This window comes from Kryptolebias marmoratus, linkage group LG16, assembly GCF_001649575.2.
Source record: "Kryptolebias marmoratus isolate JLee-2015 linkage group LG16, ASM164957v2, whole genome shotgun sequence".
Taxonomy (NCBI): domain Eukaryota; kingdom Metazoa; phylum Chordata; class Actinopteri; order Cyprinodontiformes; family Rivulidae; genus Kryptolebias; species Kryptolebias marmoratus.
Genome location: NC_051445.1, coordinates 12,086,923 through 12,104,411, shown reverse-complemented (window position 1 = coordinate 12,104,411; position 17,489 = coordinate 12,086,923). Strand labels below are relative to the sequence as shown.

General features: G+C 46.8%; 2 protein-coding genes across 6 annotated transcripts; one reads left to right on the top strand and one right to left on the bottom strand.

Moving 5' to 3' along the window:
- Window positions 1-892: 892 nt before the first annotated feature.
- On the bottom strand, window positions 893-10,996 carry si:dkey-92i15.4 (pro-interleukin-16). Of its 4 annotated transcripts, none has more exons than XM_017424944.3 (7): window positions 10,722-10,996; window positions 6,060-8,660; window positions 5,793-5,982; window positions 3,080-3,178; window positions 2,759-2,996; window positions 2,552-2,668; window positions 893-1,436 (listed from the first exon to the last, which is right to left on the bottom strand). In XM_017424944.3, exons 2-7 carry the CDS (start codon window positions 8,411-8,413, stop codon window positions 1,273-1,275), a joined length of 3,162 nt encoding a protein of 1,053 aa, XP_017280433.1. In that variant the 5' UTR covers window positions 8,414-8,660; window positions 10,722-10,996; the 3' UTR covers window positions 893-1,272. The 4 variants fall into 4 exon arrangements, with proteins under 4 accessions (XP_017280433.1, XP_017280432.1, XP_024863574.1 ...); XM_017424943.3 differs by lacking the exon at window positions 10,722-10,996 and adding an exon at window positions 9,450-9,553; XM_025007806.2 differs by lacking the exon at window positions 10,722-10,996 and adding an exon at window positions 9,357-9,528.
- A 1,245-nt stretch (window positions 10,997-12,241) lies between these two features.
- lg16h1orf43 (linkage group 16 C1orf43 homolog) lies at window positions 12,242-15,884 on the top strand. 2 transcript variants are annotated; one of them, XM_017424934.3, is made up of 7 exons: window positions 12,242-12,535; window positions 13,337-13,438; window positions 13,536-13,644; window positions 13,726-13,779; window positions 13,879-14,045; window positions 14,882-14,940; window positions 15,034-15,884. In XM_017424934.3, the coding sequence occupies exons 1-7, from the start codon at window positions 12,452-12,454 to the stop codon at window positions 15,251-15,253; spliced, it is 795 nt and encodes a 264-aa protein (XP_017280423.1). In that variant the 5' UTR covers window positions 12,242-12,451; the 3' UTR covers window positions 15,254-15,884. The 2 variants fall into 2 exon arrangements, with proteins under 2 accessions (XP_017280423.1, XP_024863590.1); XM_025007822.2 differs by having other exon boundaries at window positions 13,260-13,438.
- The last annotated feature ends 1,605 nt before the right edge of the window (window positions 15,885-17,489 follow it).

Sequence of the window (17,489 nt, the reverse complement as noted above, 5' to 3'; positions counted from 1 at the left end):
ACTCTTTATGTTATGCTGATGACACTCAGGTATATTTATCCGTGAAACCCGATGAATCCAATCAGTTACTTAGATTACAAGTTTGTCTTAAAGACATAAAAACCTGGATGACTCTTAGTTTTCTGCTTTTAAACTCAGACAACATGGAGGTTGTGGTTTTTGGACCTGATCATCTTATAAACAAACTTTGCAGCCTTTTTTTTACTCTATGTGAAAGCCATAAATGTCATTTTGTAACATTGTTTAACATTGTGCATGCTTACATATACATTTTCTATATTTAGATATTTTATTAACAGTAAGATTTTCCTGTAGTATGTTTTTGTATAAGAGCGCCATCTAGTGGAGTACTTGGAAGTTTATAAAACGGAACAGTGACGCAGTAGATGTAATGTAGTTAGCTTGGCTCCATACAGTTTTTTTGACCGTTATTTTGTGGAATGCTGTGCAAGACTGAAGACTTGTTGCGATATCTGCACAAAGAGAAACTAAAGTTCACCGTTCAGAAGACTTTGTGTGGATTATTGAAAGTACTTCTTCACTTCATCGACAAGTGCACAAGAGCATATCGTGGAACAGACACACATTAGCTAAAACCAAGCTAACAAACGTAAACAGGAGGAAACTGAAACTCATCGGACAACATAATTGCTTTAAAATGAAACGGATTAGCAATCATTACACTCTGGATGGCATCATTTGAAGCCCTGCTCCAAGAAGCTGCTAGCGTAACTCCACCCACGACAATTTCTCCCAGATTCTCCAAAATGAAATCACTCTGATCATCATCTGTTGCAGGTAAGATGCTAAATGCTCACAGGTGCTCCACACAAAAGGGATATTTCAGACAAACCTCAGGAAAGTAAAAAGGTAAAAACAAATCAACTCGACCTCCTTTTTTTTTCTGCATTTATTAAAAAGCCATATAAAATCTATACGCAGTTATTCACAATACATTACAAGTTGTGCTTGGATTTTAGGAGTTTTTACAACATTTACAAACTTCTTCCTGGAAAATGTTGTTCGACTTGATAAACGTAGGAGCCATCAGTGCGTTTTAAAGTAAAGTAACGTAGTTTCACCCCGAGGTCCGGAGGGTTTTACGCGAAGGTGGGAAAAATGCACACCTTTGACCTGGTTTCCACAACGTTCTGTCGACTGTACAGAAAGCATTTAAAAACTTTCTTCATGTTTTGTTCCACTGCAGGCTGACAGCCTCGGGTAAAAAAAAGAAAAAAATGTTTTAGTTTTCAGTTTGAGCGTTTCCAACCCTCACGTCTGCTGCTGTTTCTGGGGGCGACGCAGCAGCACCTCCACAGATCCAAGCGGAAGCTTTTTAATGAAGGTCCAGACATCCATACGCCTCATCCCCAACACGCTGACGCCGTTGATTTCTAAAACTTCGTCGCCAGGAAGCACCTTATTGACAGGACCTCCTGAATGGGAAGAGAAAACTTCAAATTTAAGGCAAAAACATCTCACTTCAGAGCAAAGCCTCATTGATGACAATGAGAAAATCATGAGAAATTGATAAAATAATGTCTAAAATATAAGAACTGAGTTAAAGCTGTCATTGTTAGCTTAATAATCAGTAAAGCTCCACTTTGTGTAATTATTTGAGAACAATCCATGGGGAAAATAATCATAGGTTGAAACTGGATCAGTGAATTTCAAAATAAAAGCAATCCTGGTTTCACATGTATACATAGATACTTTAATCTGAAAAATATATAGAATATTTTCTACTTAAAGACTTATTTGTAACTGAATACAAAGAGGTACTAGAGTATATTTACTCAATGTAAATACATACGTAATAACTTTAACTATGGTTAAAATATAATTATTTTTGAAGGAATATTTGTATTTTTTGTTTTTGTTAACTATAAACTAAGTAGTCTTCATGTATGCAGCTTTAAGTGCATAATAAATCAATTTAAATGTATGAACCTCTTCTTATGATTATTAACACGTTTATAAAAGATATTCAGGAAAGATTTAGAATGTATTTTTTCAATAAAAGTTCTAAACGAAGACATAAACATGCGTAGAATAACATCTAAAGTACTATTATAGCATAAAATAAGCACAAAAACTAAAAGTTGATCCATTTTAGCACATTAAAAAGTCAATTAAATACACTTTAAATTTAATTGTATTTAAATTAAACTAAATTTTACTAAGTACGAGATATGTTGTTTGAAAATAGAGAAATAAATAAATAGAGAAATAAAATGTATTTTTCTATCATTTCTATGTAAAATATATTAAGCATATAAAATTTCAGTATACTAAGTATATTTTTTCTCCTGGATATTTACTTGAATAAAAAGAAAAGTTAGTATTTTAAACTTATTTCACTCAGGTGTCTGAAGTGGAGGAAGTTTTGTTAATAAACAGAATGTAGTTTTTTATTATTATTATTATTGTTGTGAACCTAATTTTATTAAAGTTGTTAATACTGTGACCAACTTCAGTTTTTAAATTTTTTGTTGTTGTTGTTTTTCAGAAGCAGCGCTCCCATGGCGACGGTGGGTTTTTTTTTGCTCACCCTGGAAGATCCTCTGGACGGTGAGCGGTTGGTTCCCCTCCGTGGAGCCCACGCCTCCCTGCAGGCTGAAGCCCAGATCACTGCTGCTCTTCTGCAGCTGCAGGCGCACACGGTGGCCTCGGAGAGACGAAAACACAGCGCCATTTTAATCTGCCGCTTCACGGCCCGACGCGCGTTCAGCCGACCCGGCGACGCACCGCCTCTCACCTGCTTCCTGCGGAGTCTGTGCTGCCCGCTCGTCGTGTTGCTGCCCGAGCTTCCTCAGAGCGTCGCCTTTCCTCAACACGACCACCACCATGTCCTTAGCCTTCGTCCTTCTCAGGACCCGTAGGGCCTCCCAGTGGGCATTCCCGCTCAGCGCCGTGCCATTGATGGACAAAACCTGATCCCCTTCCCTTATGGAGCCCTCCTGGGCTGCGACGCCTGAAGAAAACACCTTGTGAACCTGAGGGGGAAACGAAAAGACGTGACAAGACTGACGACAGCAGAACGTTTACCGCAGGAGAGAAAAAGAGGCTTTTTCCTCACAGTGATTGGTTTGTTCTGGTCTGCTCCTCCTGCCAGACTGAAGCCCAGTCCTACCCCGACCTCCTTGTGAAGAACAATAACCTGAATGTCGTCGTACTCCTGAAAGAAAGAGACAAAATGCAAATTAACATGAAGCCAAATTACTACTTTTCCTTCTTAAACAGGCAAAGACGGAGAAAAGTTGGTCTGATGAGAGTGAAGGGCTCACTTTATGCTGCGTGTCTTAAATACAATGCTTAGTGACAGGCTATTTTTTAAATTTTTTATTTATTTTTTATATTTTCAGTATATGAAGTCAAACATATATCAACACTCAACAGCCACAGGAAGCAAGCCATCTATCACAAGACAAAGTTTTGAGTCCTGAGCTGCGTTCTTAAAGGAAATCCGACGGGAACCGTTTCACGTACGCTGTCCATTTAGTCCAGACTGTGTAAAACGCGTCCTTTTTTGCGTCCTGAGGGAGAGAAAAAACTTTCCCATCAAGTATATTTCACGTGTTCATCCAGTCGTCGATGGCAGGGGACTCCGTTTTCCACCATCTTCTAGTGACAGCCTTTCCTTTCTTGCTTGCAACCAGCAACATATTCAGTAATCCTTTATCTCCATCATTCCAGTCAGACGCAGCTCCAAACATGTTATTAACGTTGTCACGTATCTCTACCCAGTAGTTACAGCCTGACAGCCCCAGAAGATGTGGAAGTGACTGGCACCCCTGGTCCCACGCTGTCTCCAAACGTGCGTCTCCACTACCTTGGTGACGTTTTTTTGGACGGGAACGATAAAGCGTCTAATCATGTTCCTCCACCTGAACGCTCGCCACATGTTAGACCCTGCTGTTGTCCGTTGCAGTTGGCATGTTTTGGGCTTTTTCACAGAGATGGTCACGTTTCCCTCCCTTTCTTTACACTTTCAGTGCGTGACAGGCTATTTTTAAGCTTTACATATGTCAATGACAGTATTTTGTGCACGATTAAGATTTTATGCAGTTTGGAAACACGCTCTTCAGCACCTGAACTCTTTTGACTAACGCACAGAATGCAGTTAGACTGGGCAAAACAGTGGCTGTTTTGCTTGAAATAAATGACACCTTTCCTGGAAATGTGATGTGCAAATCAAGCCGTGCATACCAGCACACAACTAAACAATCACAAACGCTGACTTTCGGACAAACCTGATGGTCCACCTCTTTTTTAACCCGAAAGGTGCACTGTCATCACTGGGTGCACAAACTTAAAATGCAGATTATTCATTAAACGGCATATAATGTAAAAAAGCTGAATAAAAAAAATCTAACTGTTGATCGAGATCACGTTAAAAGATTACAAGAAAGTCTGGCTCCTTGTAAGCAAATGTGCAGAAATTACGGGGAGTTTAAAACTGATGCAGTACTAGCAGTACTTCAAAGATACCGATACCAGTATCGGGTATAGAAATGATACCCTGTGAGTGTATTCGTACTCACAAAAGGTTGAGAAGAAGGAACAATGCCAGGCGAGTGGTGGCTGGGTTATTTTTTCCCCCCTGAGTTGGCTGTCCTGGAAATAATGCACCAAAAGGTTTTTTTTTTGCTAACCGTTTCGAGCTCACCAATGGGTGCTTTTTGAAAAGACTACTGGTGTTCAGGCTCCGTTTGAGGAGTGAACACGAAAAGTCAGCAAGGAAGCAGACGGTCCCTGGCGAGAGAGTCAGCTTTATTCAGAGCGACCTTGGAAAGCTGAGTCGGAAACACCGTTCAGCAGCGAGCTGACCCCGCCGGGTCACCGCCTCCATAAATCTACACCTTTCTGAGCAGAGGGGACGAAATGGGGAGAATGGCTATTCCCCCAAAATTGACTGTGCTTATCAGAGTCCTCCACCACGGACCACTGATGAACCTGCTTAACGAGCTGCTTAATGAGGAGCAGCTGCCCACACGGTCTCCGAGGAAGGTGCTAGACTAATGCTTCCTAAGAATAAGTGACTTTCTGCCATCTTCTCTTGTGCTGCTGTGAGCTGGATGTCTTAGAAAGAAACCCCGTCCATTCCCTTATTATTGTCCTAATGGTGTTTATATTCCAGATCCTCTGTTGTGCTGAACCGTGGTGATGACTGTTAAACACGGTGGGTGGGGTTTTAGCGGGGTGAGGACATGTTGGAACAAGTTATTTTGATTTCTATTATTTTAAATGCAAGAAAACATGTTCAAATTACTGTTTTTAAACATACAAACCACCTAGTCCAGGGTTTCAGACTCCAGGCCTCGAGGTTCCGGTGTCCTGGGAGTTTTAGGTTTTTCTGCTCCAACACACCTGATTCAAACGGTTTAATCACCTCCTCACCAAATCATCAAGTTCTCCAGGAGCACGGCAACAAGTCATCCATTTACACCAGGTGTTTTAAATTAAGAACGCATCTAAAACATGCAGGAGAGCGACTCCCGAGGCACCTGTGACCTAGTCGAACAGATTCAATTTGTATTTAGACGTTCTACTTTCTTTAAGAAGTGTAAAGGCAAAAATGTGAGTACTTGTACTTGTACCTGGCTTGAAAGAGTGTGGTATTGGTGCATCCCTACACCGTACCGTTCATACAATGTATTTTAGTTGTATCTTGTCAAAAAAAAAAAAAAAAAAAAAGCAGACTATTATCAACAAGGACAGGTCTCTGAAATAACCAGACTATGAAATATTACCAACTGTGTGCAATAAAAGTGGCCGAGTCGTCGTTGTACCTGCAGAGTGTCGTCCCCCAGTCCCCTGACGTCCTCCAGCAGCTTGTCCAGCTCCTCGGTGGGCATCAGAGACACGTAGGAGAAGGTCGACATGTCCGAGCTCAAGGAGGCGGAGCGCCGGTTGTGCTGCTCCCAGTCGTCGGTGTCGCTATCCCAGTCGCTGCCGGAAAAGCTGCACAGCTCCGCGAGGCTGGCGGCAAGAAACGGGAGGATTAGAAGAGAGCAACAAGTTAGCGTCTTCGAGGGGGGACTCCGGACTTTACCCACCTGAGACTGAAACTCCTGCAATCCGATTGGCTCTTATTACTGGTGATGGTCACCGAGGAATCCCCCGAGTCGGAATCGTAGTTGGAATCGTCGTCCTTCTGCGTGCTTTCGTCGTCATCCTCCTCGTATCTGTCCACGTACTCGTTCCAGCCTTGATACTCCGGGTTCAGGCCCGCCACCCACGAGGTCAGGTCCACCAGCTGCTTCCGTCCCTTCATGTACGCCGTTTTGACATTTGGAAAGAAGACGTCAGGTTTGTTGTTTTTGGAGAGGGCTGCAGGGAGCTGGGGAGGAAAGTCCGTTTCGTCGGTTTTGTCAGGAACGCCTGAGGTGCTGCCGTGGGATGACGTGGCCGAAAGAGGGAGGGAGTCCGTATCGTCTCCGTGCGCGACAACAGAGGCCTTTTTGTCCCCATCGTCCTCGGCAACGCAGGGGGCTTTTTGTGCTGGCGGGGCAGGGAAGTAAAAAGTAATCGAGCAGCTGTCGGGGACGTTTGTTGGAGTCTCGTCGTCGTCGCTGACAGGTGAGGAAACGTCACCTTGTGGCTGCACGGGGTCCGAGTGTGGCGACGGCGCGCTGGTCCTTGCCTTTTCCTCGCTCGCGTCTTCGGGTCTTGAGCCTTTGGACAAATCTCCTTCGGTGAGAGGAAGCTGCATTGCCTTCTTGAGTTTAGAGTATTTGTCAAAATCCTCAGAGAAGACGTTCTTGCGCTTGGCTGCTAAATCCGTTCCTTCTGTTTCCTTCCTCCGTAATCTGAGTCCAACCTCGTCCACTGATATGGACCTCTCCGAGCCAAACTTCTTGCCCTTTTCTCTCCCTCTCTCTTCCCGTCCTCCCTCCTTTATCGCGTCCCACTTGTCTCCTTGTTCCCTTATTTCTTTTGCCGACCTGCTCTTCCTCAGTCCGTCGTGGCCCTTGTGGACTTGTGACCACGGCGGGATCTGGACTTGGCTCGTTGCTTCCTGTATCAGAGCCTCGAACTGATTGATCTTGTTTCTCACGCTGGCTGAAGAACGGACCGGCGGCGTGACCTTCTGAGGGTCCGTGTCGGGCGCGTCCTGATCGGCCGCGACGCTTCCGGGTTCGGCTAGTTTTGTTGCTCGCTCACCGTCCTCTTTGTTCCTCTCCTGCGCTCTGAGGTGTCCGGTTCTGTTCTCGGACTCTGCTGCGGTCCTGGCAGATCTGAGCTGAGCTGCGACAGAGTTCCTGCTCCTGGCTCTGTCCAGGGACCTCGTGCCCGTTTCCGTCGTCCCCTCAAACCCCTTAACTTCCTCTGAATGCTTTCTGCTGAAGGATCCATGCCACTGCTTTACCGGTGGTTTCTCTTTAGGTCTTACTGTCTCAGGAGAAACCGAAGTCTCGGACCTTGGGGCGTTGGCGTCCTTCTGAGGCCAGATGGACAACCCCCTGGTTTGCACCGGACCGCAGTTGTCTCCTGTTGAGAACCGCCTGGGGAAGGTTCCGCCCGCCGTCTCGCTGGCCGACCCATAAAGTTTCTGGATCCGCTCTCGGATGCCCTGACCACCTTTGGGCCCAGAGGAAGTCTCGGTGAACCTGAAGCCATGCCCGTACTCAGACCTGAACCTGGAGGGGAGAGAATTGAAGTTGCTGGCTTTGTCCAAAATCAGGTTACTGTGGTTCGCGGGGCTCTTGTTTTGAGGTAAAGGTGTCCCCCTTCCTGTCGTGCCGATCCCAGTTTCCGTCCTCCTTTCCTCCAAGCCTCCTGCGTCTTTGCCCAAGTCGGGTTCTCTTTTGGACTGCAGCAGGGACGAGTCAGTGCCGGGACTCTGAACGGGGCTCCGTGCTCCCGATCTCCAGTCAAAACTCTGACTCCTAGTTGGCAGGCTGAATCTCAACTCTGTCCTGCTGCGCCTTTCGAGTGCAGAGTTTACGCCTACATCCACGCCGTTCTCTGGGGTCGTTTTGTCCGCCGTGCCATTCTGGTTCGGCTCGGACGTCAGTCGACAGCCTGATGCAGCCTTGTCCTCACTCTGCTTGTCCCCGGTCTTCTCTTTGACTCCCTTGTCCCCGCTCTGCTTGTCCCCGCTCTGCTTGTCCCCGCTCTGCTTGTCCCCGCTCTGCTTGTCCCCGCTCTGCTTGTCCCCGCTCTGCTTGTCCCCGCTCTGCTTGTCCCCGCTCTGCTTGTCCCCGCTCTGCTTGTCCCCGCTCTGCTTGTCCCCGCTCTGCTCTTTGACTCCCTTGTCCCCGGCACCTCTGGCCAACTCCCTCCTCCGGACGGCCGACCTGCAACTGAGCGCGTAAGAGGGCGAGCTGGCCGAGCGGACGGTGAAACGAGCGCCGGAGCTCGACGCTTGGCTTTCACTCGTTGTAGGAGGGAGCACAGACAAGTCCATTTTTTTTATTTCCTGAGCGCAAAAAGGATACAGACTTTCCCGTCAAGTGGAAGAACCGACTCCGAACACCGGTCTTTCAGGCTGCGCTGTGGAAACACTCGGATCGATTGCTATCCCAATAAGCAACTCCATTCAAAACTGAAATATTCCTGAAGGAAATCTGCTCCGTCGTTTTGGATTTCTTGCACCAAGAAGCTTCGGGTCCCAACGCCGAACTTTAGCGCGTAGCTCCCATTGTCTGTCAGGCCTAAAAACACAAAACACACATTTCCATTCTGAGAGCTGATCAGGCTGAAGTGGGTGACATTTACGACTTCCTGATGAAGTCGAAATGGTCAAAAAGAATCACGGCGGTGAGAGGAAGGTACCAGGGAGGCCAACCAGAAGAACAGAACGATAACAGGGACGAAAACTGACAAGGAAAGAAACTTTAATCTCCGTTCGTTACCTTGTTCTGCTAAAAAAGCCCCTGCTTGTTATGGACAACCACCGAGAAGCCCTCGGCCTCCAGCGCGTATCGTGGTGTCTGTTTACACAAGCCACATTCTCAGGGCTACCTGTCAGCTAAACGCAAACCTGAAACCAGAAAAACCCCCCTGACAGCAATCCACTCAGCAGAAAACAATGCCTTGAATCACTGCGGTCAGTTTCTGCGCAGAGCCGCGTATCAGTCCTCACGGAGCCACCGATCAAACCCCAAATGACGCCAGCGGATTCAGGTAGAACCGGCGGTCGGAGAAAAGGAGCGACGAGGACAAAAGGCGCTTTGAGTTATGACTTATCAGAGAGCTGATCGGCAGGAACGGAGTTAAAGCCCAAACTGTGGTTTTACGCCTGTAACAACTCAGCTACCTGTGAGACAGACTGGTATTTGTAAGGTGTGGGTGAGTCCGAGTGTCAGTTTACTGAAACACCTGTTCCGCTCGCTGGCGGAGCCTCTCACCTGTGTCACCTGTGTCACCCGGGGGCAGCGCTTTAAACCCCCGCCGTCGAACAGGAAGAAACGGACGCGGACGGAGCCCGTCGGTCTACTCACTGGCTGTAGGAGGACACGAGTCCGTATGTCCCTCTCATCCGCTCGCGTCCTGAGCCGAGGTGTCGGTCCAACGCTCAGCAATGACATCAGCTCCTCTCCCTCCCTCCCTCCCCCGCCCGCCTGCGTCTCCGCTTTTCCTCCCATCAGCTTTGCATGATGGACTCAGGGACGCAAACCTGCCACACAGGTTTGTCCTCCTGTCCTCTCTCTCTCTCTCTCCGCTTCTTCTTCCTGTCAAGCCCTTTGTCTCTCCTCCCCTCGCCTTTGTTGTCGTCCTCTCTTCACGGGGTGGCATTCCTGACTGCGGCTCGCGCACACACACACGCACTTTTCCCTCTTGTAAAATGTGACATCAGCAATGTGTAGCTCAAAAGACATGTTCTGTTGAGAAACCTTCACAACAGATCTGCGTGCGACCTCCGATGGTCGCGCTCAGACCGCCTGCTGGGGATGACCCTCGGCTACAACCACACCAAACTTCAGCTCGAAACCTGCAGAGCCGACAGAGTTGTACCCGTTGACGTTTTGCCTGGTGTTGATTGGATTTGGCGGCCATCTTGAATCGGATGGACTCCAAAGGTCAATCGGTTGCAGACGGACGCCCAACGGCTGCGTCCTGAAAGTTTCATTGAAACTCAACCAGCGGTTCATGAGATATTTTGCTAACAGAGAAACGACGTTGACTCCCGACAGTTAATAATGAAGTTTTTATCGAAGATCTGAGACAATATGTAGGATTTTAAGAGCACCTGTTCGGAATGACCCTCAGCTACAAGCACACCAAGTTTTAGCTCAATATCTGTCAAATCCACTGAATTAAAGTCGTTTCTATGTTTTCTAAGGTCACTTAGCTGTGGCAGCCATCTTGACTTGGGTCAACTCCAAAAGTTAATCAGTTGTAGATGTGCACCAATGGGTTGTTCCCTGAGGGTTTCGTTGAATTACGTTCAGCGGGTTGCGGGATATTTTGCTAACAGACAGACGTGGCTCCCTGCAGATCGCGTTTTAAGCGAAGGTCGCGTGCAAACCTTCAGCCCTCAGGATGCCTGTCCGGGGGTCAGGCTCGGCTACCGCCACGCCAAGTCGATACGTGCAAAAGCTGACTGGCCTGCGGCGCCATCTTTGCGGGTTTTTTTTTTTTTTTTTTTTTTTCAGGTCAGTCCCTGAAGTGGTTCGCGAGATATTTTGCTAACAGACAGACACACGGACAAGGAACACCGCCCCCACCTGCACGGATTAGCGTCGTTTAAAGCGCACCTGAAACAGACGTACCTTTTCTTGTTCTCAAAATGAAGAAGAAGAAGAAAAACAAATTCAGATTCCCGGGGACTGTCGCGCTCTCCTCTGCGTCTGTTTCTGCTGCACCTGCCGCTCCTTCCGTTCTGACGCAACAGAGGAAACTGCGGTCGACACTGCGCCAAAAAACCCGTGTGCGCCAGACCGAACCGGGGGGGAGCATGAGCCTCAGCTGCAGCTTCAAAACTCATCCCTGAGCCGGGCCGAGGGACTCTGAGGGGCCAAAGAGTCCAGCTGCACCAGAATATGAATAAATACAACTGCAAAGCAGCGGAGTTCAACTTTTACTGCCTCTGTTTCTGTTTGTAATTAGTTCAGCTGCGATTTACCCGTTGGTTCAGCGCGTTACGGCAAGCCGACTTGTCATATAATATTCAGCCGCAACAGCTGTGAAAATACGCGTTTTTTTATTAGTTTATTTTTACGTGTGGGTATGGTACAAAAAAAATAAATGAATAAAAAGAAACTACGGTGGCCCTGAAGTGCAAACCAATAAACAGAACTACAAATTTAAAAATACAACAGGACGAGGTAAGTCCCAGTGGGAAACGCCAGACGTCGCTGATTGGACGACTTTTGGACCGGAAGTTACTCTGCCTGTAGTGTGTTTTTGAAATGTTCCCAGTGACTCAAATGTTGCTGCAGCTGCTGCTGTATAAGAATATTTTGGGTCAGGACAAAAATACGAGGTGATGCTGGACACGCTCAGGACTAATCTCCAAATGTCACGTTCAAAAGCCAAACGGCACCGTTGTCCAATCAGTGACGTCTGGCGTTTCCCACTGGGACCTACCGCTTCCTCTAGATTAATGATGTTGTTGTGTTTTTTATTTTATTGTTGTGTTTAGTGATTTGTTGATGTGGTTTGCACTTCAGGGTCACCGTTCAAAAAATTAAAAAAAATAAAAGTTCCCAAATTGTTTCAAAAGAAGGAAAAGAAAAGGATACGGTGGGATGAAAAACGCAGATTACTCATCTCGATTTCAGGCTTTTAAAAACAAAATATGTGATCATTAGTTGCACCATATACATACATATATAAAATTAACCATAACTACCTCGTATCCACACAGAATCAAATTAAATTTGTGGCACTATAAAAGATTTGTGTGGACATCCACAATCCAAACTACAAATTCTATGACTTATTATTTAATTTATTAATTAATTTGACTAAATATCAACAGAAACATTAATCAGACCCATAAAAGACGCCAAATGCACTTAATAGATTTAACACTTGAAGCGTCCAAGATGGTTTAATCAGGTCGTTTTTTATTGATTTTTTGGCGTCCGCCATGTTGAATGAATGTTACTTCGGTATGTAATTTATTTAATTTTTGATTTGTAAAAATGTTATCATGTCTGGGAGGAAAATACTAACATACAGATGTGGTTTAATTACATGCTACAACGACTTGCCAAACAACTTGTAAAAAAAGCGGCACAAGGCGGAGGAACGATGCGTGACGTCACCGCGGCCCGTACCGGTCACGTGACTAACACGGAAGTCGACAGAGGAATTGGAGAGCTCGCGGAATGCAACAAAAACAAGCTGTTTTAACCCGTTTTTAACTTTTAACGCGTTTTTTGTTTTTTTTAGAAACGTCAACTTAAACGACACGACATGTCGGCGGGATTTCAGCCTCCTCAGGCTCCGACGGCCGAAATATTTATCCTGTGGAGTTAGTTAAAAGAAAAAAAAAATGCAAAACTCCTCAAAAATAATGGAGAGCGAGAAGTTTCTGTCGGGCGTCAACGTTATCCTCGTAATGGCGTACGGGACTCTGGTGAGTTTAATCACCCTCAGTTTTCACTAAAACGAGCTTAAAACTCAAACCAAGCGAGGAAGAATAGAAGCTGCTGCAGTGAGGCTTTATTTAGTTGTTTTTATTTTAATTTACTGACACCATTTAATCATTCTGACTGAGTCAAATCAGCAAAAGTCAAGGTTTAATAAGCAGAATCAGCTTTATTTATATAACTCAGCCCCCACTAAGTAAGTCTTGTTTATTTTTGTGAAGATATACATTGATATAAAATAAAGTTTTTGATTTATTTCACTAGAACGCCTAATTAATGTGTTTCTGCTGTTGTTTAAAACCTGAAGTCTTCAGCTAAAACACGCCTGTCTGAATATGAATCATTTGTGAAACTCCATACTGATGCTGATGTTGTTTTAATAGTGATAAGAATTAACATTTATTAAGCTGAAAGGATATAACTTTACACATCTGGATTCAGCTATATATTCTCTTCATTAAAGTGATGATTCTGTCCTCGTTTATTGAGACATTTATTGAAAATAACTGAACCAGACAACCCAAAGTTGTTTTTTTTGGCTGTATGTGTGTATATGTGGGTTCTCGTCCCTCACAGCATTAAAACCACAGTCAGCTGGTTTAAATAAAACACACGATCCCGTTTCTGACGCAGCGTTTTGCTGTGATATTTGGCGTCTGATCCAGTAGTCAGATTAAAAGTCTCCACCTCGGGCTTGTCTTCATTCTTCAGGCTCCGTCTTCGGGGCTGGTCGGCGCGCGCCTGAAAAGCCTCGAGGCGTGACTCAACCCCTTTCACCTCTTCCTCAGATCTTCGTCCTGCTGTTCATCTTCGTCAAGAGGCAAATCATGCGCCTTGCCACAAAGTCTCGGAGAGGACCGCACGCCCCCCTCGGCCACAACGCACCGAAGGTTGAAGTCATTTATCGTGTTGCTGTAATCCTTACCCTCTTGCCTGCGTCTCTGTGTGTGTGTGTGCGTAAAATGAAGGGATCTGTTTGTGTCGCAGGAACTCAAACAGGAAATCGAAGCCAAACTGGGCCAAGTTGAGAGAATCCACTACGAGCCTCGCTTGTTGGCTCCAGAAGACAACCGCCTGCAGCAGAGAGCCGAGTCTGGTTAGAGGAGCACTCAGACACATCAATACTGCAAATGAGTATAACCTGTAATATAATATCTGATGTGTGTGTGTGTTGAAGGCTCCAGCGACTACCTGTACCGGATGAAAGCTCTGGACGCCATCAGAGACACCGGTAATGATAATATCGAATCATTTTCTAATGTCAGAAAAGGGAGGGGTGGAATAAAATGCTCGTTACTGCATCAGAGTCTGTTCGTTTCCTCCGATTTAGACTTTCCTTTTCGAGAACTGGGCGGGACGCCCGCGGCCGTGACGGGAAAGCGCTTCCGGACCTGGCTGCTGCAGCTGCAGAGCTCCCACTGCATGCTGGGGGACGGCCGGAGCGCCCTCGTCGACGCCGTGCTGGACGGCTACAACAAAGCCCGTCACAGCGCAGAGGTCAGCGTGTGTGTGTGTGTGTGTCTGTCTGTCTCTGTAATTCAGTACTTACTCGTGTTTAAGTTCCGTAGCTGCTTCTGTCCGCAGAAATCGTCGCAGGGTCAAAGCAAACACGGCGTGTTTTCTTCGGTGACGTAAACAACTTGAAACCTTCAGTACTTCAGCATCATCAGTAGCTGTTGTTTGTCTTCTGAGAGCTGATGCTCGAAGCTTGGCACGGATTTTCCTCTTGGTGGAAACGTTCAGTCTGAACCGGTGTGCGTGGGTCCAGCAGCGTTCAGGTGTCCAAACTCTGTCTGGAAAACGGAAACCTGAGTCAGCCGCAGCGAGATGGAGCACCTGTGTGTGAACGAGAGGAAGGCAGGTGGAACAGCAAGGTCAGAGGTCACAGAGGTGCAGGACTTTAAGGAATTCGGGTCGACTGTCCTGGAGGACGGGGGAGTGTGGTGAAGAGGGAAAGAAGAGAGTCCAGGCAGGACGGAGTGGATTTGAGACAAAAGGGTGGCAGCAAAGGTCAAAGGTCAAATGAAAGGTTTACAAGACAGTGGTGAGAGAAGCTGTGTTGGACAGTTCTGTTTTCTGGGTTTTTTTTTAGCTTGATCTTCTTTTATATTATTTTATCTTATTGACTTTTAGCATATTTTACCAGGTACTGTTACGAGCTGAGGGAAATGCCAAATAAAGTTATCTTATTCCATCACAGATAAATCAGCCCGGCCTGCTGCGGTTTGGTAGTGGAAGCTGAATGTTTTCTGTCCCCGTTGTCCTCTCCTAAAGATGTCCGCAGAGTTCTTTCTGGCTTCAGTTTTCTCTTGACGCCCGTTTTCTGCCCTCAGGTGTTCGGTGAAGCGGAATTCGTAAAATACCGGGACGCTCTCGGCGAGCTGGCCTCCATGTAAGGAAAGCCGCGCTCATTCCTCGCTGCTTTTTTTTCCTCTTTTCTTTTCTTTTCTTTTCACAGCTGTTTCTCCTCTGTGTGTCGTTTCAGGGTGAAGTCTCGAAGCAGCACCCTGAGCCAGCACCACCAGTCTGCGGCCAAAGACCTGACCGGCAGCACCGCCGCCGCCGACGAGCCTGCAAGCGCCTCCTCCTCCTCCTCCTCTACCTACCTCACGTCAGGCCTGCAGCAGCGCAGCAAGAAGCCCCGGCACTTTCTGGAGCTCAAGAACTTCAAGGACAACTACAACACTCTGGACAGCACTCTCTGAAAGCTGAAAGCTGCCGGGCGACCTCGGAGCCAGCAGATCGAGCCGCTGGCGCAGGCCAGAGCGCCGCCGCGCTGCTTTCACGCCCGCGCGTAGCTTCCGCTTGTATCCTGTTATCACTGCATGTACGAGGGCTCCGCCGGGGGTTGATTTGACCAAAACGTGCACAGCTTTAGGCGCGTTAGACAATCAGTATTTCAGGCCTATGCAGGCGTGTTTAAATACTAACAGCCTGGAGCATTTACAGCAGCACTGTTCGTCTTTATTTGCCGCTTCTTTTTTACATTTTTTAAAAACTTTTTCTTACAGAAGCCAAACTTGTTTTTTTTTTTGAACTGTGACGATTAAGCTGATTAAGTGCCTCTTCCTTTGATCGGTTTCCCCTCGGCGGGATGATATTTAAAGTGCTTCGATCTTAACCTCGGGGGACGTCAGCCTCACCCACTGCCCCGCCGATAACCGAGCGGCGTCCGTCCCATTCGGCGTCAGGACGCCTGAACACGTTCGCAGGAAGGCTTATCGAACAAGCTGTTGTCCAAAAATAAGAAAATAAAAATGCAAACAAACTGCCTTCCAGTTGAGCTGTTGTAAAAATGTTCCTCTGCTCAGTAAAGCTGGCACGACGCAAAGCAAACAAAATACTCTGCTTGTGTTTTTTTGGTCGTATTTAACGCAGCGACTCGCTGTCACGGTCGCTGTTCTTCACCTAGAGTTAAATAGCGTTTGCTTCTCAAGGGTTTAGAGACTGTGAGGGAACCATAAAATAAAATCTTTGCAGCAGGTCTGCACAGAACCGTTCATCTAAACCAGGGGGGAAAGGTCAGAGTCCAGGCTTCGAGGCCATGCTGGTCTGGGAGTTTTAGGTTTTTCTGCTCCAACACACCTGATTCAAACGGTTTAATCACCTCCTCGCCGAATCATTGAGTTCTCCAGGAGCACGGCAACAAGTCGTCCATTTAAACCAGGTGTTTTAAAGCAAGAACACGTTTAAAGACATGCAGGAGAGCGGTCCCCTGAGGAACGGAGTTTGACACCCCTGATCTAAAGCCTTAGACCCATAAAAGAAACGCACAGAGACTCGTGAGCCTCTCTTTTGCTACTGTTACATCACTTTTATCCATTTACGACTACAGCTTTTATCTTTCCGAACCAGCTATGGATGAATAAGCTGCTGATAACCAGTTTCAAATTTAGATTTGGTGTTTTGCCGTCCACAGTGGGGTCCCAACCCCAACCCCAACTCTGGAGCCTTTCCTGAAGAGGCGTGTGTGTAGTAGTGAGTGGTGTCCAGCAGAGGGAGCCCTCTTCATTAAAATCCACCTGTTTGTTTCTGCTCAGCAGCAAAGTCCTGTTGTCTCACAGCAGGACCTGTTCTTTTTTTGGAGTCTGCATGGTTCTGAAACTGACTGAATGACTTGGATGTTAATGGTCACAAAGTTCACTGTCAGAGTTTTTATGATAACTCAAGAATGTCAGGAAGAGCGATCAGGTGAATTGCAGCCAATTGCTAAGAAAATTAACTTTATTCTCTTCCGAGGATCGTCTCCACAGCTCGTCAGGCCTGTGACAGGAGGCCCTGCTGACATCATTTCACCCTGAGCCTCCCAGGTGAGCGTGCTGAGGAGGCCGGAGGTCACGTTGGGTCAGATCTGCAGAGCGGCTACTTTCGAAGGAGGGCGATGCTTGAAGTCACCGTTCTTCCTCTGTTGTCGTAATTGCCTGCGAGGATGCGTCGCCACAGCTCTGCTCAAAACCGGGATGGCAGCTGAATCAACCATTTATCGGCTCGTGAGGATTTTCAGGGAGGAAGGTTGTTCAGCTGCAGGGTCGGGGCAGGTGTGAGTTCAACTGGAGACACAGAGACTTTAGGAGGACGGCCCGGTGTCGAGAAGGGCGGCAACGAAGCCACTTCCGTCCAAGGAAACCCACAACTTCCAACCAACTCAAGAGCACGAAACATACAAGAACGGGCCGCTGCCAGGTCAGGATTTGATCCAGGAGTTGCAAATTTTAACTCCTTGCACAAACTTAACAGTAAATCTCAATAAAAGCCTTTGGAACTAGTGACATTCTTGTAATAATAATACGAAAACATAAAAAAAAACACTTGATAAGAAGATCTAAAAGCACCGGAGGAGCCAACTTTGTGAAAACCGACCCTGTCCGGTCACCTTCGTGGCTCCTGAGCGTCTGAATAAAAAGACATGAGCGACCGAATAAAGAAGCGCCACACAGGGCG

Coding starts and splice junctions, on each gene's coding strand:
- si:dkey-92i15.4 (XM_017424944.3), bottom strand. CDS start 8,413: ATGGACTTGTCTGTGCTCCCTCCTACAACGAGTGAAAGCCAAGCGTCG. Junction 5,983..6,059: donor TGCAGGAGTTTCAGTCTCAG/GTGGGTAAAGTC, acceptor TCTTGCCGCCAG/CCTCGCGGAGCTGTGCAGCT. Junction 2,669..2,758: donor ACAGACTCCGCAGGAAGCAG/GTGAGAGGCGGT, acceptor CGTCTCTCCGAG/GCCACCGTGTGCGCCTGCAG.
- lg16h1orf43 (XM_017424934.3), top strand. CDS start 12,452: ATGCAAAACTCCTCAAAAATAATGGAGAGCGAGAAGTTTCTGTCGGGC. Junction 13,780..13,878: donor GGACGCCATCAGAGACACCG/GTAATGATAATA, acceptor CCTCCGATTTAG/ACTTTCCTTTTCGAGAACTG. Junction 14,046..14,881: donor AAGCCCGTCACAGCGCAGAG/GTCAGCGTGTGT, acceptor TTCTGCCCTCAG/GTGTTCGGTGAAGCGGAATT.